Source organism: Macrotis lagotis, chromosome 8, assembly GCF_037893015.1.
Source record: "Macrotis lagotis isolate mMagLag1 chromosome 8, bilby.v1.9.chrom.fasta, whole genome shotgun sequence".
Classification (NCBI taxonomy): domain Eukaryota; kingdom Metazoa; phylum Chordata; class Mammalia; order Peramelemorphia; family Peramelidae; genus Macrotis; species Macrotis lagotis.
The window spans coordinates 43,959,385-43,980,128 of record NC_133665.1 but is presented as its reverse complement, the minus strand read 5'-3'; the positions used below and the strand labels follow the sequence as shown (position 1 = coordinate 43,980,128).

The 20,744-nt window shown below is 34.9% G+C and overlaps 2 protein-coding genes, 1 long non-coding RNA gene and 1 pseudogene across 3 annotated transcripts; 3 read left to right on the top strand and 1 right to left on the bottom strand.

The window, feature by feature from the left end:
* Positions 1-407: 407 nt before the first annotated feature.
* LOC141494761 (olfactory receptor 13C3-like) lies at positions 408-1,388 on the top strand. Its single transcript, XM_074195956.1, has one exon. The coding sequence runs from the start codon at positions 408-410 to the stop codon at positions 1,386-1,388; it is 981 nt and encodes a 326-aa protein (XP_074052057.1).
* Positions 1,389-5,402: 4,014 nt separating this feature from the next.
* Positions 5,403-5,947, bottom strand: LOC141496435 (trafficking protein particle complex subunit 6B pseudogene; annotated as a pseudogene).
* Positions 5,948-7,609: 1,662 nt separating this feature from the next.
* On the top strand, positions 7,610-18,791 carry LOC141494760 (uncharacterized). The gene is made up of 3 exons (XR_012470557.1): positions 7,610-7,666; positions 12,284-12,357; positions 18,603-18,791. It is a non-coding gene; the product is annotated as an uncharacterized LOC141494760 (long non-coding RNA).
* Positions 18,792-18,935: 144 nt separating this feature from the next.
* On the top strand, positions 18,936-19,901 carry LOC141494759 (olfactory receptor 13C3-like). Its single transcript, XM_074195954.1, has one exon. It carries the CDS (start codon positions 18,945-18,947, stop codon positions 19,899-19,901), a length of 957 nt encoding a protein of 318 aa, XP_074052055.1. The 5' UTR covers positions 18,936-18,944.
* The last annotated feature ends 843 nt before the right edge of the window (positions 19,902-20,744 follow it).

Here is a 20,744-nt window from a genome sequence, read left to right as displayed (position 1 = left end):
AACCCCATTGCCTTGCAAAAAAAAAAAACAAAAAAAACTAAAAAAAAACCTACAAAATCAATCTCTTGATCTATTACTTTACCTTTCATGTCCTAGTGAGATCTACCAGGTACAACAGAATCAGATATTTCTGTTTGAAAGTCATGGCTGGCATGAATCATCTCCTGAAAATTTAATTCAACAATAGAGACAAACACTTCTAGACTTCTTGGGATCATGTAGATTGATGAAGGTAAATAGAATTCTTTGGTCATTTTGATCCTGCTTCCTGCTAAGAAAAGAAACTTTTCATAGTGGTCAGAAATGAAAATAATTTCAAATCAAACTCCATAGTGACAACCTAGTCACATGATTGTTGGAGGTCTTATGTGAGTCAGGAATAAGAGCATTTTTCAATATTTCTTCCTATGAAGTCCTGCAAGGGGATAAAAATGGAAAGAATAAATAAAACTTTTGTAATTGAATTTCTTCTTCTGGGACTTTCTGGCTACCCAAGGCTTGAAATAATTTTCTTTGTTCTAATTCTAGTGATGTATATAATAATCCTGTTTGGAAATGGTGTCCTCATTATAGCAAGTATATTTGATTCTCACCTTCACACACCTATGTACTTCTTCCTCAGTAACCTCTCCTTCTTGGACATCTGTTATACAACCACTTCTATACCTTCAACTCTGATTAGCTTCATATCTAAGAAAAAAAATATCTCCTTTGTAGGATGTGCAGTACAGATGTTCCTTGGCTTTGCCATGGGAAGTACTGAATGTTTACTCCTGGGTATGATGGCATTTGACCGTTATGTGGCTATCTGCAACCCTCTGAGATACCCCATCATCATGAACAAAATTGTGTATGTACTGATGGCTTCAGTGTCCTGGGTATCAGGGGGGATCAATTCAATAGTACAAACAGCTCTTGCAATGCAGTTACCTTTCTGTGGAAATAATGTCATTAATCATTTCTCATGTGAGATTCTAGCAGTCTTAAAATTAGCCTGTGCTGATATATCCCTCAATGTCATTACTATGGTGATCTCCAACATGGTCTTTCTGGTTCTACCATTGCTGGTGATTTTTTTCTCCTATATGTTTATCCTCTACACCATTCTGACGATGAACTCAGCCAAGGGAAGGCAAAAAGCCTTCTCCACATGCTCAGCCCACCTGACAGTGGTGGTCATATTTTATGGGACCATCTTCTTCATGTATGCAAAACCCAAATCTCAGGCTCCTCTTGGAGAAGACAAGTTGCAAGCAACAGACAAACTCATTTCCTTGTTTTATGGTGTTGTCACACCTATGCTGAACCCCATCATCTATAGCCTTCGGAACAAGGATGTGAAAGCTGCAGTGAGAAATTTGCTCAGTCAAAATTCCTCTTCTCAGTGAAACCTCTGTGGCATGACTCTTTGTCAGCCACCTCACAGTGATCTGATTTACTAAAGCATATTTTATAGCCCTCTAGCCTTCAATAAGAAAAACAATATAACTGGGTTGAATCTTTATGAAGGGGTACTGCTACAATAACTGTGTGTTATAAACTTAAAATAAGCAAGACTACTCCTTTATGCAACAGAGATATTACCAACAGCACAACAAAAGACACAAAGGAATTCCAAGGAGGCAGCTATACTTAGGCCAGCTGATATTGCCTAGAATTTTTTTCACAATGCAATTTTTTTTATTTACATGGAGCTCCAATTAATCACAAAACTGTTATCTGGGACAAAGATAAAACACAACAATAATGGCTATCAGCACAATACCATGAATTACTTAATCAGAAAGCAGAGCACTAGAAAAACAAGATACAGGAGAGGGCATTTGTGAGAGGGCAAAGGGAAGAGGAAAATATCACATTACATCTAATACAACATCTGAAAAGGCAGTTGAGGAGTTAAGTTTAAGATAGATGTTGGGAACCTCTGAAGAAGTACAGGGATGGTAGTAGTAGTAGTAGTAGTAGTAGTAGCAGTAGTAGTAGTAGTAGTAGTAGTAGTAGTAGTGTAGTAGTAGTAGTAGTAGTAGTAGTAGTAGTGTAGTAGTAGTAGTAGTAATAGTAGTAGTAGTAGTAGTAGTAGTAGTAGTAGTTATTGTTGTTGGTCTTTGTTGTTGTTGTCAATCCTTTGTTTTTGAAATAAACCAATGACATCCAATGACATAATGGGGTGATATTTTGACTTAGCCATGAATTGGATTTACCTGAGGCAATGTTGCACAATCATCAGCCTCACTCTTTCTTCCAGAATTATCAAAGTTCTGAGACAAGATAAAAGTCAGGATGACTGGCAATTTGCCTAGAATTTAAAATCATTTTTTTACCTCATAAATATTCGTGTCTCTCAATTAAATTCAGGAGGTGAGGAGAGATATGAACTTCTCACATGCCCAACATAATTAAAATCATACTTGTTGATGAGTGCATAAAAAAAAGTCTGTACTTCCTGACTATACCTTGGCTTATGTAGATCAGAAAATGAGTATATTGTACCTTTCTTGGCAGATTTATTAATTAAATTGTCCTTTCTTAGGTACTTAAAGGAACTTGCTTAAGTTTCAAGAGAAACAAGCTTTTCATTGAACTTGCTTCAGATATTCTTTGATGAGATTATGTCCAGTTAAATGGGGTCAAAATGTCATCAGCTTAATAAAGTAGATATGTACATATTTAGTCATATCTTCAGTTACAATTATATAATCCCTGAAAAAGATGATATATATTTGAGCAAACTGATTGCAAGAATTGTACAAAAAGGAACTGTCCAAAAGAATTTTTCTCTTTAAAATGTTATCCTGAGAAATCACTGGATGCAGTCAGAAGATTAAGGATTATAGGTCATTCTGGGTGTGCAATATATACTAGTTATATTACTTTTAGTATAGTACTTCACTCATTATGGTTCTAATTTTTTCATCTGTAAAATGAATGGGGTTAATTACTTCTTTTATATATTTCTACTCAAAAGTCTTATGACAGTACTCTATTCTTAATGTTTAAAAAAATCTTTTTTCCCATTTAAAGTTTTCTTTCTTCTTACCTTAATACTTCAAAAGATCTGTGATTTTATCATTGTTGATTACTCAGGTTAAGTTACTTCCATATTCATATATATGGTTTTATGAGTTGTTAGGGAAAAATTCTTTTTGAAAAAAAAAATTTATTTAAGGCAGTGGGGTTAAATGATTTGCCCAAGGTCACACAGGCAATTATTAAGTGTCTGAGGTCAAATTTAAACTCAGGTCCTCCTGACTCCAGGGATGGAGCTCTATCCACTGTACCACCTAGCTGCCCTGGCAAAAATTCTTTATCATGTTCAAGACAATGAATTCAACAAGCATATAATGGAAAGAGAATTAGTCTCAGAGTCAAGATTCAAGTCTTTGTCTCTGACATACACTGATTGGGCCATCCTGGATAACTCACTAGATTCTCTCTGTTCCCGGATATCTTTTTAAGATTATAAATTGCAGTGGGATTGATGAACTGCCTTGTTAAAGAGATCTCCTCACTGATGTCCCTATAGATGAAGATTTCATCTTAATAAGATGAAACAAGAGAATGCAAAAATCAAACAACCACTGATTTCAAGATGTTATCTTTCTGTCAGAGTTTATATCCATCTGTTGTTCAGTGCTTAGGTAACAAACCTCTCTAATTATAGCTAAGCAGGTCCTCTCTTTATAGGTTCAGTCAGCTATGGTACATATATTTGAAGCATTTCCAAATTGTAGAATCTGCCACAGCTTCTGTTCTTCAATTATTAACTTTAAAGGTCATAATCACTTCCTTATTACAATGAGTCATTGCAGTAGAATTTTAGAGGAAAACTAATAAGATTTTCTCCTTGAGTCAAAATGTCCATATAAATTACATGTGTAATATTTTATTTGCAATCACAACTTCCAAAGTCAGAAATTCATCAAATTAAATTTAAAAAAAACAAAACTAGAAGACTACTAAAATCAGAATGAAGTCTGTCTTCTGTTTCAGAAGAATTATGTTTGTTCAGATGATCAAAATTTTCCCTCTCCCTGTTAATAAGTATTTTTATTCCCTAAATTGCCTTTTAAATTTGGAGCTCATTAATTCCATACTGTCCAACCACTTTGAAAATGTACATTTTCTGATTTGAGCTTTATTACTGTTTCATAAAAGTAGACAAGTTAGATATAAGTATCTCCATTTCATACCTTACATTTTCTAGATTCCAAGTTAAATTATCTTTTTATAAAGAAATTGAGAATAGAGTTAAATTAAAGGTTACATTATTATGCCCATTTTACAAATAAGAAAATGGCATATAACTAAAATCAAACACTAGATTTTATTATCTCCATTTTACAAATTAAGACAATTGAGAACAATTAGTCTACCTGCATATTGTGCCTCCTCCCTTGTTACACATGTAAGATGGAAGGTGCTAGGAGTGGCTAGGTTTTGCGGTGAATAGAGCACCGACCTTGGAGGCAGGAGGACCTGAGTTCAAATTCAGCCTCAGATACTTAATAATTGACTGACTGTGTGATCTTGGGCAAATCACTTAACCCCATTGCCTTGCAAAAACTAAAAATAAAGAAATGTACTCAGAATTTAATTTTTTTTAAAGAAATCAAACAATATTTATTGTATACCACTGGTAAACCCATGAGGGATATACTTAATATAAAAGAAATTTTAGCACATGTGACAAGTTTAAAATCGCTGGAAATGAATATTCCTGTTGCCTAGTATGGGTGAAGATTGGACAGTCTCAATTATTAATTGAATGTAGTGAAACTGACTTGGACAAGTAACCTTTGCATGTGAAGAGTCAACCTGATTGGTCTTGTGTATTTTTAAGAGATATAGTGCTTTAACTATCTAATCTAGGATCCATCCCATCAACTGAATTTCCTTCATCTGATTTCTTTCTTTCAAAGATTTATCTCCTTTTTTTCTACCCTTGCTGATCCCAGAAACCCTCTTTCAGTCTTAGTTTTTGTAGTGCCATGACCATATTTAAAATAGAAGACCTCTTCAAACAAATATGAAAATTGTTCATTTTTACATACACTTCCAACTTTTAAAATCTAATTTATCCTTTTGTTTTCCTTCAGGTCTGCTAAGACTTTAATTTTGCTCTCCTTTTTAATGCCAAATAAATATTATCATGAATTAATAGATCAGAAGCACAAAAAAATGTTGTTACTTGGTTGCTGTGCTTATTTAGTGAAAATTTAAATGAAATAAAATAAATTGTAATATAAAGCTACAGTTTAAGTGTCAGTAAAATTTTCTCTGATACTCTCTTGTTCCATCAGATGATATAGAGTACATGTTACACCATCTAATAAATTAAATTGACATGCAGCTTATACAAATCAGTGCAATCAATTATAACAATGCCAGTAAGTCAAAAGTTACTACTCAAAAATCTTTATACATGAATAATTTAATCTCTTTACATTGTAGAAGGATTTGAGTACATGCTGCATCTTCTGTATCAGCACTTGCAATTTACTTGCTGGCATTGCTGACACTTCAGCTGTTACGATACTTTTTATCCCCCAATTGATAAACCATCTCAGATTAAACCACATGTAAATGCTAAATACTTAGGTGCATGATCTAAATACTGTTTTCCTGCAGACAACTGAGTCAGGAGTCAAAATGTGTTCTCTTGAAGTACATAGATGCCCTGATGATTTGTCCTTAGATTATCAATTTGTTTCTTGAAAACAGTGGTCCAAAAACTCTGTGCAAATGAACTTCATGACATCTGATTCAACCTTGAATCTTGCAGTGTCCTTTGTAAACCTTTCTCTCAATCCTTGTCCTACTCTAAAACCCAAGTTCTCCAACTTAGTTATGCATCTTCCATTTTCCACCTCCCCCTGATCCGCGGACTTGTAGACGCCCGTGACGATCTCACTGTGTTTCTACTCAAGAAGAGCGCCTCGTCTGCCATGTCCAGCTTCTTCTTTTGGGACCCTAAGGCAGAGGTCAGGACCCGAACACAGCCGTGGCCGCCAAGGATGCAGCCGCCTCCGGGGCCGCTGCCTGCGAAGCCGCAGCTCAGCCCCACTGCTCCAGAGCCGGGCCCCGCGGTTGTCCCGGCGAGGGGGTGGGCTTCACTGTGTCCTCCAAGACACGGGCTCCGGACGCCCAGAATTCACTTTTAAGATTAGCCTCCCTTGGGGCAGCTAGGTGGCACAGTGGATAAAGCACTGGCCTTGGATTTCAGGAGTACCTGGGTTCAAATCCGGTCTCAGACACTTAATAATGACCTAGCTGTGTGGCCTTGGGCAAGCCAAGGGCAAGCTTAACCCCATTTGCCTTGCAAAAACTAAAAAAAAAAAAAAAAAAAAAAAATTAGCCTGCCTTATTAACACTTTCTCCATCATTTTCTTAACAATAGACAATCAACAAAACATCAAATAAATTCTGATTTTTAACATTTACCAGTTTGTAAGGTATGTGCCCACACTGAAAAAGAACCAGCCTAATCGATCTGCCCCCAGTACCACTCTGACAATAGCTGCTTATAATTTGGAATAATTAACAGACTTGGAGATTTTAAGGCTTTATTTTAAAGGTGGAAAATCTGAGGTGCAGAGTGATAGAGCAGGGATTCATTTCTAGGTTTTCTTAACTGATTACTAGTGTTCTTTCTGCTGATCCATGGTGTCTCAGCAGTTCTACTGGGACCAGAGTTCATATGTAAAAATTATCATATGCCTGCAAGTTAAAGGGGAAGCTATGCAAAACAAAAGATAGAGTTCTGGGTATGGAGTTAAGATGATACATCTTTCTGAGTTCAAATCTTATCTCAGACACTTGCTAGCTATGTGACTCTGGGCAAGACAAAGTCACTTAACCCTTTTTACCTCAGTTTTCCCATCTGTAAAATTAACTGGTAAAGGAAATGGCAAACCACTCCAGTATCTTTGACAAGAGAACTCCAAATGGGATCACAAATAGTTACACATGACTAAAAAAACCAACTGAATAACAGCTAAGGCGGAAAGGTATAATTCAAAAGTGTAGAGAAAACAGTGGCCAAAACCAAGAACTTATGGAGGTGGGGGCAGCTAGGTTGCACAATGGGTAAAACACCGGCCCTGGAGTCAGGAGTACCTGGGTTCAAATCCAGTCTCAGACACTTAATAATTACCTAGCTGTGTGGCCTTGGGCAAGCCACTTAACCCCATTTGCCTTGCAAAAACATAAAAAAAAAAACTTATGGAGGCAACTAACTCAGAAGGCCAGACAGCTAGTGAACTGTATCCAAGAGACCCAAAATGCCAAGATAACTCTGTGGAGGGTAAGCCCAAGAAATCAACAACTGACAGTTTATTTTATAGACTAAGACAAAATTGCTTCATCAGCTTCAACCTCACACAACTGTAATTGTGGTCATACAAAAACATGAAACCATGAAATTAAAAGGAGAGTCAGAGATATCTGAGTTCTTCTTCACTGCTTCATCCACTTCATCATGGTGTGCACTCTCCAGTTGCATCATTTCCTCCCCTCACAAATCAAATATATCTCAGCAAGGATGAGAGAGGATGGAATATCATGAGAAAATAACTGCCAAAAAGATTCTAGCCTCTCTCTCTCTCTGTCTGGGATGGGTCACTAGGAACAGAGGATGGACTTTCTCACCTGGTCTAGCCATCTAAAGGTCAGCTAAATCACTGAAAATAAATATACTGAAAGAAAGAATAAATGAGTCTCAGAGTATGAGGTACCTGAACAAAAATGATGATAATCATGATTTTTTTTAATAATAACTGACGTTTATTTGGCTCTTTAGAGTTTGCATAGAACACACATATGTTAACTATATATATATATATATATATATATATATATATATATATATCAATGAACATTTATTAAGCACCAAATATGTTCCAGGAAGGGCAGCTGTTGGGGCAGTGGTTAGAAAACTGCCATGAAATAAGGAAGACCTGAGTTCAGATTTGAGTTCAGACACTTACTAGCTAGCTATGTGACCCTGGTCAAGTCACTTTAACTTTGGTTGATTTCAAAAAGAATTTAATGAGTATCTACCATGAGCAAGACAATGAGGCATCTAAACTTTCATTGTCTTCTGTATATTTACAAAAATACCAATAAAGCAAGGCAGAATAAGCTATGTTCTACAAGTGGGACATAAAGTTTCAAGGATCCAAAGAAGAGACATCACATACAATTAGATTATCAAGAAGACTTTGTACAGGAGGTGGCATATGAGTTGAGAATTAAAGGACTGGTCTAACTTTGCCAGCAAAGAAAGTCTCAAAGTTAAAGGGAATAGTTGGAGGAAAAAACTTCATTTGGAGAAAGTTTAATATATTTCTAATAAAATGCAAGAAGTTGGGCTTGATTTAATCATGGGTTAAAGGGTAGAAAATAGTGAGACAAACTTAAAATAAAGTAAGATTCAAGTCAATCCCTTAGGCATAAAGGTTATGATTTTATGTAGGCAGGATAATACAATTAAAAAATAATGGGGGGGTGACATGATTATCAGAATTGTAACAGGGAATGATGAGAAAAACTGCCTTGTGCAACAAATTTAGAGGAGGGAATTTTTAATTGATGATTTTTAAGACTGTGTAATTTTAAAATATGTAAAAGTTATGTTTTTACAACACATGCACTCCTTCAAGTGCATAAAATCATTAAATTTTTCCACCCAATTAACCAGGCTACTTCATTAAAATAGGAACCTCTGAGATGGTAGAAATTATTAATAATGCCCTTCATCAAACATTTAGAGTAACTCATTTCCTTTCCACCTTTTCTGAATTTGTCTTAAGTAACGTAAATCTGTCTTATTTGGAGAGAGTAGAAAAAGAACTAGACTGAAAATCAGCAGACCTGGGCTCTAGTCCTATTTCTGACTAGACTTGTTTACATCTTAAATCAAAGAATGAATTTAAAAATACATTACTTGCCTTCACAAATGCCAAAAATCATGATTCTTTAGGGAGGTTAACCTAAGAGGTGCAAGGCATAGGATTGTGCAGCATGAATTGAAAAGAGCAGAGAATGAAACTTCTGAAGTTTCACAGAACAGGCTCTTTAAGCTACTATTTAAATGTGCCTTAAGTGACTGGTATATTAATCCAAGCTATTGATGACTGATAATGGCTTAATGTCCAATGCTTTCAAATTAATACGGGATAAGGAATTCCTGGGGGCCAATGTGTTCGTACAAAAATAATGAATTTCTGGTGGTTGGGATTTATAGCATATCATGATAAAAAAAAAAAAAGAGCAGGGGGTGGCTAGGTGGCAAAGTGGATAAAGCACCTGCCCTGGAGTCAGGAGTACCTGGGTTCAAATCCTGTCTCAGACACTTAACAATTACCTAGCTGTGTGGCCTTGGGCAAGCCACTTAACCCCATTTGCCTTGCAAAAACCTAAAAAAAAATAAAATAAAAAAGGAGTTCTTTTAGATTGGTTGATGTTCAGCCCCCCCCCCCCAAGTTATATGTAAAAGAATCTATTTCCCTGATCAGTGCATCTCCAAATCAAGAATCTGGACAAAGAGGTGAAAAAGATTTTAGAGATCATACCTATTGATCTCAGTTCTTGTCTTTAGTAATGAACTTTAAAAAAATTAAAGTGTCAATGATGCTATACTCCAGGGGAGTCAAAAGCACTCAGGTGAGACTAAGAATCACTATAGGAAGATTATATACAAAGTGGTTCATGTTAGTGCTCATTGACGTTCCATCATAGTGAAATGTCTAATTAAATTTCTAATAAAAAATTTTCTTTTATCATTGCATTGGCTCAAGGACCTTCCTATATTTAGTTCTAATGAAATCAAAATGAAAGCAGACCCATTCTCTTTACTAGAGGTTGGAATTTTAAATTTTTGACACATGTATGCCATATGGTACTACCTCTAGAGTGCCCTCTAAATATGATATAGTAGCATTTAATTGGTCCTAACTTCTTAAAGCCTATGACAATTGGACACAAACTCTAGAAGGTCCTATCAGACTGGGAAGTCTCACATTACAGATTTAACAACTAGACTATGTCTTAGTACCAGATACTCAGAGACTCCTTGATAAAAGAATGCTCATCCAGTAATGGTTTTCCTTTCTTTTCTTTCTTTCTTTTCTTTTTTACTTCCTTCTTTCATTTTCTTTCTTTCTTTCTTCCTTCCTTTTTCTTTCTTCCATTTCCTTTTTCTTCCTTCCTTTCTTCCTTTCTTTGAATCTGTTAAGATGGTGCTTCCTTTTAATGTTTATTCATTTCTCCTCCAAGAATATGAAAATTCACTTTTAAAAACTTTATAATTTATTGATATGATCAGATAACACAGAAAACTCAGGAAAGAGTTTTTAAAAAGAGTTTTATAAAGCTAGCTATAATAGCACTGCAGGTAGGTGGTGAAGTGATATAGCACTTGACCTAGATAAAGGAAGACCTAGGTTTAAATCCTCCCTTAGACACTTTCTAGATAAATGAGACTAACCAAGAGACTGACCAAATGAGACTTATTTTAATTCTCTAAACCTCAGTGTCCTGAATTTTATAATGAGATCAAATGAGATAAGATGTTTAAAGCACTTTAAAACTGAAAGTGCTATATAATTACTAAAACAATAATATTATCAGAGAAATTCCTCTTTTCTGTAATTTCCTTCCTTATTCTTGACCTAAGAGATGAAAAGGAAAAGGACAAGTGTAGAAAATTGAATGTGAGATTCTGCATAGAGAAGAAACTATAGAACGAATAATGGTAATAACATTTTATAACATTTTTAGAATTTAAAAACACTTTACAAAGTAAATTGTGATCATTTAATCCTACTAGCCACCCTGGGAACTAGGTGTTCTTTTTTATATTTATCCCCATTTTATTTTTGTTTAGTCTATGAGTCATGCCCAACTTTCCATGACCTCATCTGAGGTTTTCTTGGCAAAGATACTGGAGTCTTTTGCTATTTCATTCTCCAGTTTATTTACAGAAGAGAAAACTGAGACAAACAAGGTTAAGTGACTTGCCCAGGATCACACAGCTAGTAAGTGTCTGAGACCTCATTTGAACTGAGGTCCTCTGAACACCAAAGTCTGCATTCTATCCACTATAGCACCTATCTATCCCCATGTTATAGATGCAGAACCTGAGGCAGAGAGAAGTTTTGATACTCATCCAGAATCACACATCTAGTAAATTTCTAAAGCCAGATTTGAAATCAGGTTTTCCTAACTCTTGTCCCAGTGGTATATCCTCTGTACCACCAAGCTTTCTCATGATCTTAGGCAGCTGTTGCTAGCTCAGTGTCAATCCAATGCCCATTTCTAATCTACTCCTCCTCTGCTTCTTCAACTCTGTTCTGAGTCACTGAATGGCTTCATTAAGAGACCTCAGTCCTTATCCCCAACTCTGCTCCACAGGCAGGGCAGCAGTTCCTGGGTCACCCACCGCATTCCCAACCGCCCAGTGGGAACAGTTAACATGGAATCCCAAAATGGATATCTCTTTCTCTCCAAGATTCAGGTCCACAAAAATATCTGGGTGGAAGACTCTCAAAAACCAAAGAAATAATCTAAGGATTCTTGTTCTTCAGTAGTAGATTTTCAGGACTGAATCATCTAGCTCATTTGATTTCCATTTCTTCTCCTAATTGAGTTTGACAAATACAGAATTGAGAGCATGAGGGGGAATGTCAAACAAAAATGTTTAACAGAAACTCATAAAAATGGGACCTGTAATTCACAAGAAAAACACTATTTAACTGAAAATATTTATTATTTTTTAAATTTACTTTGAATCAATCAAGAATTTTTAATTATTTAATTTACAAGAAAAACACTTTTTTAACTGAAATGATTATTTTTAAATTTTACTTTGAATCATTCTGGAGTTAGGAAAATTTGATACCAAATCTGGCCTTAGTAATTTACTAGCTGCTTGAGAGAGATAGAGTTTTAAAACATCTGTCTTAATTGTTCAATATGCCTGATCCAGTGCTTAATTTGTCAGTTACACTGACATTCCCCTTCCCTAAAGTGTTTTAGTTAAAGATGTTTTCTTGTTCCTTTGATTTAGTCTTCAATTAGAGTTCACTAACATCTTCCTTCTAATTGCTCTGTGGACAATTATCCCTAAAGCATCAGAAACTTTCTAAATTTGGCACTTTTCATTTTTCAACTTTAAATTGCTTTGAGACTTTCCCTTGGGCAATGACTGCTTAACAAATATTTATTGTGATCTATCTGTGAGAGACTTGCATTATATGAAATGTATGCACACTCTCAATTTCAGAAATTGTTCTATGATAATTTGAAAGAAGCAAGGCATCTCTTTGAAACGGTGAAAATAATTCCTCCAATCTCCAGGTAAACTTTGTAGATAATGATCAGATAAGACACTGAATTTTTTTATTTTCTGATGATAGCTATGCCAGAGTTTGGTTATATAGATTATGAATAGCCTGAGTTATAATAGTATAACCTATAATTATTTTACATGTCAATATTTGTGCCAAGTAAATAATTCATTATTTACTCATTTTCCAGAATTGTAGCTATTTCCTATCTTTAAGGATCTGTTTAGAAGGGCTTATATATAGCAAGAATTCATTGTTGTTACAGATGTAGTAATCTCATGCAAAATTTAGAAACAATAATTATATATAAATAATAATGAGGATATTGCATAAATATAATATATTAAATATGACAAAATATATTCATTATCATAATTTATAATAACTAGAATTTCTATAGTGCTTTAAGGCTTACAAAGTATATATGTTAACTCATTTGATCCTCACAAAAAACCCCTTGAAATAGTGGTATAATTATCTTGATTTTACATATGAGGGATCTGAGGTTGAAAGGTATTAAATGACTTTCTTGGAATCACAGATATCTAAAGCAAGATTTGACCTCAGAACTTACCTCTCAAGTTTCATGGTCTTTCCACTGTATCAAGTAGTTGAAGAAATATAATTTATTTAAATGTTATAAATATTGTACAGTTGAAGAAGTAGGCTATAGGAAAACAATGTTTAGTGAATATCTACTATATAAAAAGCTTAGTACGTAGGTGCAGTTAGGTGACCAATGAATAGAGCATCAGTTCTAGAGTTTGGAGGAATTGAATTTAAATCCAGCCTTAGACACTTGCTACTTAACTAGTTGTGTGGCCTTGGGTAAGTCATTTAACCCCATTGCCTTGCCAGGAAAAAAAAGAGTGAAAAAAAGTTAGAGGACGGCTAGGTGGCACAGTAGATAGAGCACTGGCCTTGGAGTCAGGAGGACCTGAGTTCAAATCTAACCTCAAACACTTAATAATTACCTAGCTGTGTGGCCTTGGGCAAGCCACTTAACCCCATTGCTTTGCAAAATCAAACAAAAAAGTTAGGGCAGAAGGATAACACAGTATGTAAAAGGCTGGGACTAGAATCAGGAAGGCTCATCTTCCTGGGTTCAAATTTGGCTTCAGATCCTTATGAGCTGTGTGATCATGGACAAATCATTTAACCCTGTTTGCTTAAGTTTCTTCACCTATAAAAAGGAGATGGAGAAAGAAATGGCAAACCACTCTAGTATCCCTACCAATGGGGTTGTGAAATGTTGAACATGATAGAAAAAAGATTGAACAATAACAAAATACACACGGGTTGATGTTAGAAATGTCTTTTGTCACGAAACAGCAAACAAATTACCTTACCTATATATTTAGAGCAAACCATGTCACAAAAACCCAGCAAAAAGAAAGTAAAGAGGAGCTGAAGGTGACTGACAGAATAAAATCCTGCAAAGAAATCAAGGAGGATCAGGATTGAGAAAGGTCTTTAAGGGGAGAATCTTATCAGAGGGAGAAAATCCTAAAGAGACATATCAGAGCTTGAACCTGATTGAACAAGTGACTACAGAATTCAGGGTAAGATATTATGGATGGGGAAAAATGCAGAAAATATGATCCAAGTAGTTGGTAATTTTTATTTATTATTCTTGATACTACTTAGCATATATCAATTTATGTGTCTAGTACATGCATTCTATATAGAGGCAGCATGGCATATTTTGTCAGAATATTGAGTTTATAGTCTGAATGACCTGGGTTCCTAGCCTACTTCTGAAATCAGTAGTGTACACTGGTCAAATCATTTAACCTCTACCTTACTGACTTCCACATATCCCAAAATCTAGCCACACTGGCCAATCTTCTGGTCCTCCCATGAGACCCTCCATGAGCAACTCACTGTTACTCATGACTAGAATGCTCTGCCCCAGTTATCTTTGCCTCTCACTTTCTCTATATCCCTCAAAAATATGACCTGCAAAGGACCATTCTTTGTTCTCCCAATTTAGGTTACCTCCATTTAGATTACCTTTGTCCATTTTATACACATCTTCTATAAACTTAGTTATTTACATGTTATCCCCCCATTATAATGTATACTCCTTGAGGGAAAGAATCATTTTTGCCTTTTTTGTATCTTTTTTTAAATCACATTAGCCAAAAGTTTATCTATTTTATTTATTTTTTATAAAACCAGCTGATTATTAGTTCAATAGATTTCTTAGTTTCACTTTTAATAATTTCTTCTTTGATTTTCAGAATTTATAATTTAGTATTTAATTGAGGACTTTTAATTTGTTCTTTTTCCAGCTTTTTTTTAGTTGCATGCACAATTTTAGTTCATTGATCTATTTCTCTATTTTTTTCATATAATATTTTAGAGATATAAAATTTCTCCTAAAATCTGCTTTGACTGCATCCTGCAAGTTTGGTATGATATTTCATCATTGCTATTGTCTTGCATAAAATTGTTGATTATTTCTATGTTTTATTATTTAATCCGTCCTTTTTTTTGCAAGGCATTAAGTGACTTGCCCAAGGTCACACAGCTAGGTAATTATTAAGTGTCTGAAACTGGATTTGAACTCAGGTACTCCTGACTCCAGGGCCGGTGCTCTATCTACTGTGCCACCTAGCTACCCTTAATCCACCCTTTCTTTAAAATTGGGTTATTTAGTTTTAAATTAATCTTTAGTTTATCTTTCCATGGTTTTTTATTACATGTAATTTTATTGTATTATCTGAAAAGGATGAATTTAATATTCCTTCCTTTCTGCATTTGATTATGAGGTTTTTATGTTCTAGGACATGGTGAATTTTTTTGTAGCTCATGTACTGCAAAGAGAAAGTTATATTCCTTTCTATTTATATTCAAATTTTCTTCAGTTGTCTATCATATCTAAGTTTTCTAAAGTTTTATTCACCTTCTTAACTTGCTTCTTTTTTATTTTGTGATGAGATTTGTCTAATTCTGAGAGAGGTAGATTGAGGTCCCCCACTATTGTAGCTTTTCTGTCTGTGTCTCCCTGTAACTTCTTTAGCTTCTCCTCTAAGAATTTGGATGCTATACTACTTGGTGCATATATGTTTAATATTGATATTACTTTATTCCCCATGGTATCTTTAAAAAGATGTAGTTTCCTTCCATATCCCTTTTATAGAGATCTCTTTTTGCTTTTGCTTTGAGATCAGGATTGCTACCCCCAATTTCTTAATTTCAGATCTCTCTGCTTCAAGTGTATTTCTTGTAAACAACATATTGTAGAATAACCATTCTGCTATCTACTTTTATTTTATGGGAGAGTTCATCCCATTCACATTTTCAGTTATGATTACTAACTCTATATTTCCTCCATGCTATCTTATCCCTGTTTGTTTCCTAACTTTTTCCCCTCCTAACCAATGTTTTGCTTCTGATTGCTGCCTCTCAGTCAGTCCTTCTTTCTATCTGTCCTCTTCCCATTCTTTCTCCCTTTCTCCTTTTACTTTACTTTTTCATATTTTACTTTAACTGTAACTTTAACTGTACCTCTACTTTTCTTTTATCCTCCCTTTTATCAGTCCCTTCTTCCCCTATCTTTCCTCTTTCCACATCCCTTCCTCCCCTATTCTGCCACTTCCCTGTAGGGAATATATGTTGGGAAAGTATGCTATTCGCTCTTTGGATCAAATCTATAGAAAGTAAGATTCATTCACTGTTCGGAAACTCCTTTTTTCCCTCTACTACAATAGAACATTGTACTTCGTCATGTGTTATTTATCCTCTAATACCTTGCCTTCTCCAAATATAATCCTTCTTTTCATATCTTGGTGGTTTCAAATCTGTTTTGTAACTACAACCTCTGTCAAGATATATTCCTTTTGGGGCAGCTAGGTGGCACAGTAGAGAGAGCACTGGCCCTGGAGTCAGGTGGTCCTGAGTTCAAATCCATTCTCAGACACATAATAATTACCTAGCTGTGTGACCTTGTGCAAGTCACTTAACCCTGCTGCTTTGCCAAAAAAAGAAGATGTATTCCTTTTCTCTTTCTTGTTAGAAGTACAATTCTCAAGGGTTGTTTGATTGATTGATTTATAAGCATCATTATCTTAGTCACTTCATATCCACAACCTCTATCTAAGTATACTTCCATCAATTATCTCATTAGAAAAACAATTCTCAAGAGCCATAAACATCATCAAATTATAATCAGTTTGTCCCACACCTTCTTTCTAGGTACCCTCTATAGAAATATAACCCTTATAAGCTAAAGTATCATGTGAAACAAAATTACTTCATAATTTATTTATATCCTTCCTCTAAGTATACTTCCTCCAACTATATTCAACCCTTATAAGTTAAAGTATCAGCTAAAGCATCATCACTTTCATGATTAATTTATTCCCAAAATCAATCTCTCTATCTATCTCTGTAAATATTTTTTTCTTTTAACTATTGTAAGAAAAATATAATTCTCAAGAGTTCCAAGAATTGTCTTCCCATGAAGAGAAGATGGCTTGATGCTATTGACTATTTTCCTTTCCATTTACCTTTTTACATAACTCTTGAGCCTTATATTTGAAGATTGAATTTTCAGTTCAGTTCTTGTCTTTTTATTAGTTAAGTTTAAAATTTCTCTTTTTTTTCCTTCAAAGTCCATCTTTTCCCCTGAAAGTATATGCTGAATTTTGCAGGATAGTTGATTCTTGTTTTAATCCCAATTCCTTTGACCTCTAGAATATCATATTCAAGGTCCTCTCATCCGTTAATGTTGAAAGTGATAAGGCCTGCATAATCCTAACTGTGATTACTTAGTATTTAAATGTCTTCTTATTGGTTATCTGCAGTATTTTCTCCATTAACTGAGAATTTTGAAATCTGGCTACAATACTCCTTAGAATTTTTATTCTGGGATCTCTCTCTGAAAGTAGATTCTTTTGGTAGATTCTTTTTTAGAACTATTTTCTGTTCTTATTCTAGGATATTAGGACAGTTTTCCATGATAATTTCCTGCAAGATATTGTCAAGCTCTTTTTTGATTGAAGCTTTCAGATAGATCAATTATTTGTAAATTATATTTTCTCGATCCATTTCCAGGGTCATTTTTCCTAAAAGACACTTAATATTTTCTTATATTTTTTCAACACTTTGTTTTTGTTTGATATAACCTTGTTGTTTCATGGAGTCATTAGTTTCCTTTGTCCAGTTTTAGGGTTTTGCTTTCTTCAGTAAGTTTTTATATTTCCTTTTCCATTTGTTATTTTTACTTTAAAGTAGTAGGTTTCCTTTTGCATTCAACCAATTTTACTTTTAAAAGCATTGCTTTTTTCAGTCAATTTTTTATAGTTGTCCTGCATAACTCTCATTTCTTTTCTCCATTTTCCTCTTCCTCTCTTCTTTGATTTTTTAAAATTCTTTCTGAGGTCTTTAACAAGGTTTTTTGGATTTGAAAGCAATCCATTACTCCCTTTGAGGCTTCACATATAGGCATTTTGTTGCTGCTTTCCTCCTCTGAGATGACATTTTTCTCATCCATATCAGACTTGTACCCATATCTGATTATCACTCTTTAGGTTTTTGTTTGTTTTTTTTGCTCAGTCTGATAGTTGAGCTCTGCTTTTTGGACACAAGAGTCATAATCCTAAACTTTTTGTACTCAGGCTGCAGGTCTGGTCCCTGGTTTAACACTTGATAACAGCATTGTTTATGATTTCTTTCAGGTCTTTCTGGTTTGCTAGAATTATCCAACCCAGTTTTGCCTGTTTCCTTAGTACTTCTGGACTGAAACTTGTCTTCCAAGATGGGATAGGGATCACTGATGCTCACCATTGTACTGCTAGCTTGCTAAGCAATACCTGAACTATATTGTGGCTAAGAGCTTCCTGCTGGTTTCCCAGCACCCCTGATTAACTGGACTGTACTTCCCCTTTAATCCACTTGAGAATAATTTTTTCTCAAGTTTTTCCATGTTATCTTGAATTGAGAATTTGTTTTACTCTGGTTTGTTTTATGGATTCTATTGCCTTGGAGACTTTATTAAAAGTTATTTTGGGAAGAGTTTCGGAGATTCCTAGCTTTGCACCACTCTCTTGGCTTCACCTCCAGAATGTAAACTTCTTGAAAACAGGTTCAATTTCATTTTTGTCTTAGCATCTGCAGTGCTAGAACAGTACTTGCCCATAGTTGGTACTTAATAAATGTATACTCAAAAGAATTGTTAAGGAAAAACATTAGTAAAATCACACAAAAAATCCTTCTCTTGATTATTTATTGTTTTCTTTCATTCCCTAGTGAGCTCTACACAGGTGAAAGAGAATTAGATATTACTCTTTGAAAGTCATGGCAAGAATGAATCAAATCCTGAAAACTGAAGTCAACAATGGAGACATACACTTCTGCACTTGCTGGGTTCATGTAGATTGATGAAGATAAAAAATAATTCTTTGATCATTTAGATCCTGCTTCCTACTAAGAAAAGACATTCCTCATTGTAATCAGGAATTAAAATAATTTCAAACTAAGTTCCTTAGTAACAAACTAGAGACATGAATGTTGGAAGTCTTTATCATATTTGAGTGAAGAATAAAAGCATTTTACATTATTTATTTTCATGAACTCCTGCAAAGTGAAGAAATGGAAAGAATAAATAAAACATTTGTGACTGAATTTCTTCTTCTAGGACTTTCGGGCTATCCAAGATTTGAAATCATTTACTTTGTTCTAATTCTAGTGATGTATATAGTAATCCTGTTTGGCAATGGTGTCCTCATTATAGCAAGTATATTTGATACTCACCTTCACACCCCTATGTACTTTTTCCTTAGTAACCTCTCCTTCTTGGACATCTGTTACACATCCACTTCTATACCCCCAACACTGGTTAGTCTCTTAACTAAGAAAAAAAATATCTCCTTTGTAGGATGTGTAGTACAGATGTTCCTTGGCTTTGCCATGGGAGCAACTGAATGTTTGCTCTTGGGTATGATGGCATTCGATCGTTATGTGGCCATCTGCAACCCTCTAAGATATCCCATCATCATGAACAAAATTGTATATGTACTGATGGCTTCAGTGTCCTGGTTATCAGGAGGGATCAACTCAGTAATACAAACAACTCTTGCCATGCAGTTACCTTTCTGTGGGAATAATGTCATCAATCATTTCACATGTGAGATCCTAGCAGTCTTAAAATTAGCCTGTGCTGATATATCCCTCAATGTGATTAGTATGATGGTTGCCAACATGATCTTTCTGGTTCTACCAATGCTGGTGATTTTTTTCTCCTATATGTTTATCCTCTACACCATTCTGAGGATGAATTCAGCCAAGGGAAGGCGAAAAGCCTTCTCCACATGCTCAGCCCACCTGACAGTGGTGGTCATATTTTTTGGGACCATCTTATTCATGTATGCAAAACCCAAATCACAGGACCCTCTTGGAGAAGACAAGTTACAAGCAACAGACAAACTCATTTCCTTGTTTTATGGTGTGGTCACTCCTATGTTGAACCCCATCATCTATAGCCTTCGGAACAAGGATGTGAAAACTGCAGTGAGAAATTTGCTCAGTCAAAAGTCCTCCTCTCAATGAAACTTCTAAAGCCTGAATCATTGTCAGGGATCTCATAGTAACCTGATTTACTAATAACTAAAAAATATTATGCAGTCCTCTGCATATATATATATATATATATATATATATATATATATATATATATATATATAATATAACTGGGATGAATCTTTATAAAGGAGACCAAAGATTTACATAGTACTGGTACAAAAAATGTGTGCTATACTTAAAATAAAACAAGTAATTTGAGTCTGGCATTACTCCTTTATGTAACAGAGACATCACCCACAGCGATATAAAAGCCATGAGGGCATTCTAGGATTCTAGGGAGGAAGCCATGATCTTAAAACTGACTTTATTTATCCCACTGACTTCAGACCAACTAAGATTGCCTAGAACTTTTTTCACAATCCAATATTTTTTTAAATTTCCATGGAGCTCCAACTAATTAGAAATCTTTTATCTGGGATGGAGGTAAAAGACAACAATCATAGCTATCAGCACAAACCATGAATTACTTAATCAGGGATCAGTGCACTAAAGTAAAGAGATACAAGAGGGGTCAATTTTGAGAGAGCAAAGGGAGCAAGACAATCCCATAGTATCTAAAACAATATCTGAAAGGGCATTTCTCAGTAGATAAGTCCAGGTTGGATGCTGGGAATCTCTCAGGAAGTGTAGGGATGGTTGTTGCTATTGTTGTTATTGTTGATTCTTTATTTTTTGAAGAAAATGAATAATGAGATGATAATTTGACTTAGTCCTAAATTGTATTTAAGTGAGGCAGAATTGCACAATCATCAACCTCACTCTTCCTTCCATAGTTCTCAAAATCAAGAAGCAAGACAAAAGTCAGGATAG

What these genes read in the sequence shown, in the direction of transcription:
- LOC141494759 (XM_074195954.1), top strand. Translation starts at nt 18,945, where the DNA reads ATGGAAAGAATAAATAAAACATTTGTGACTGAATTTCTTCTTCTAGGA.
- LOC141494761 (XM_074195956.1), top strand. Translation starts at nt 408, where the DNA reads ATGAAGTCCTGCAAGGGGATAAAAATGGAAAGAATAAATAAAACTTTT.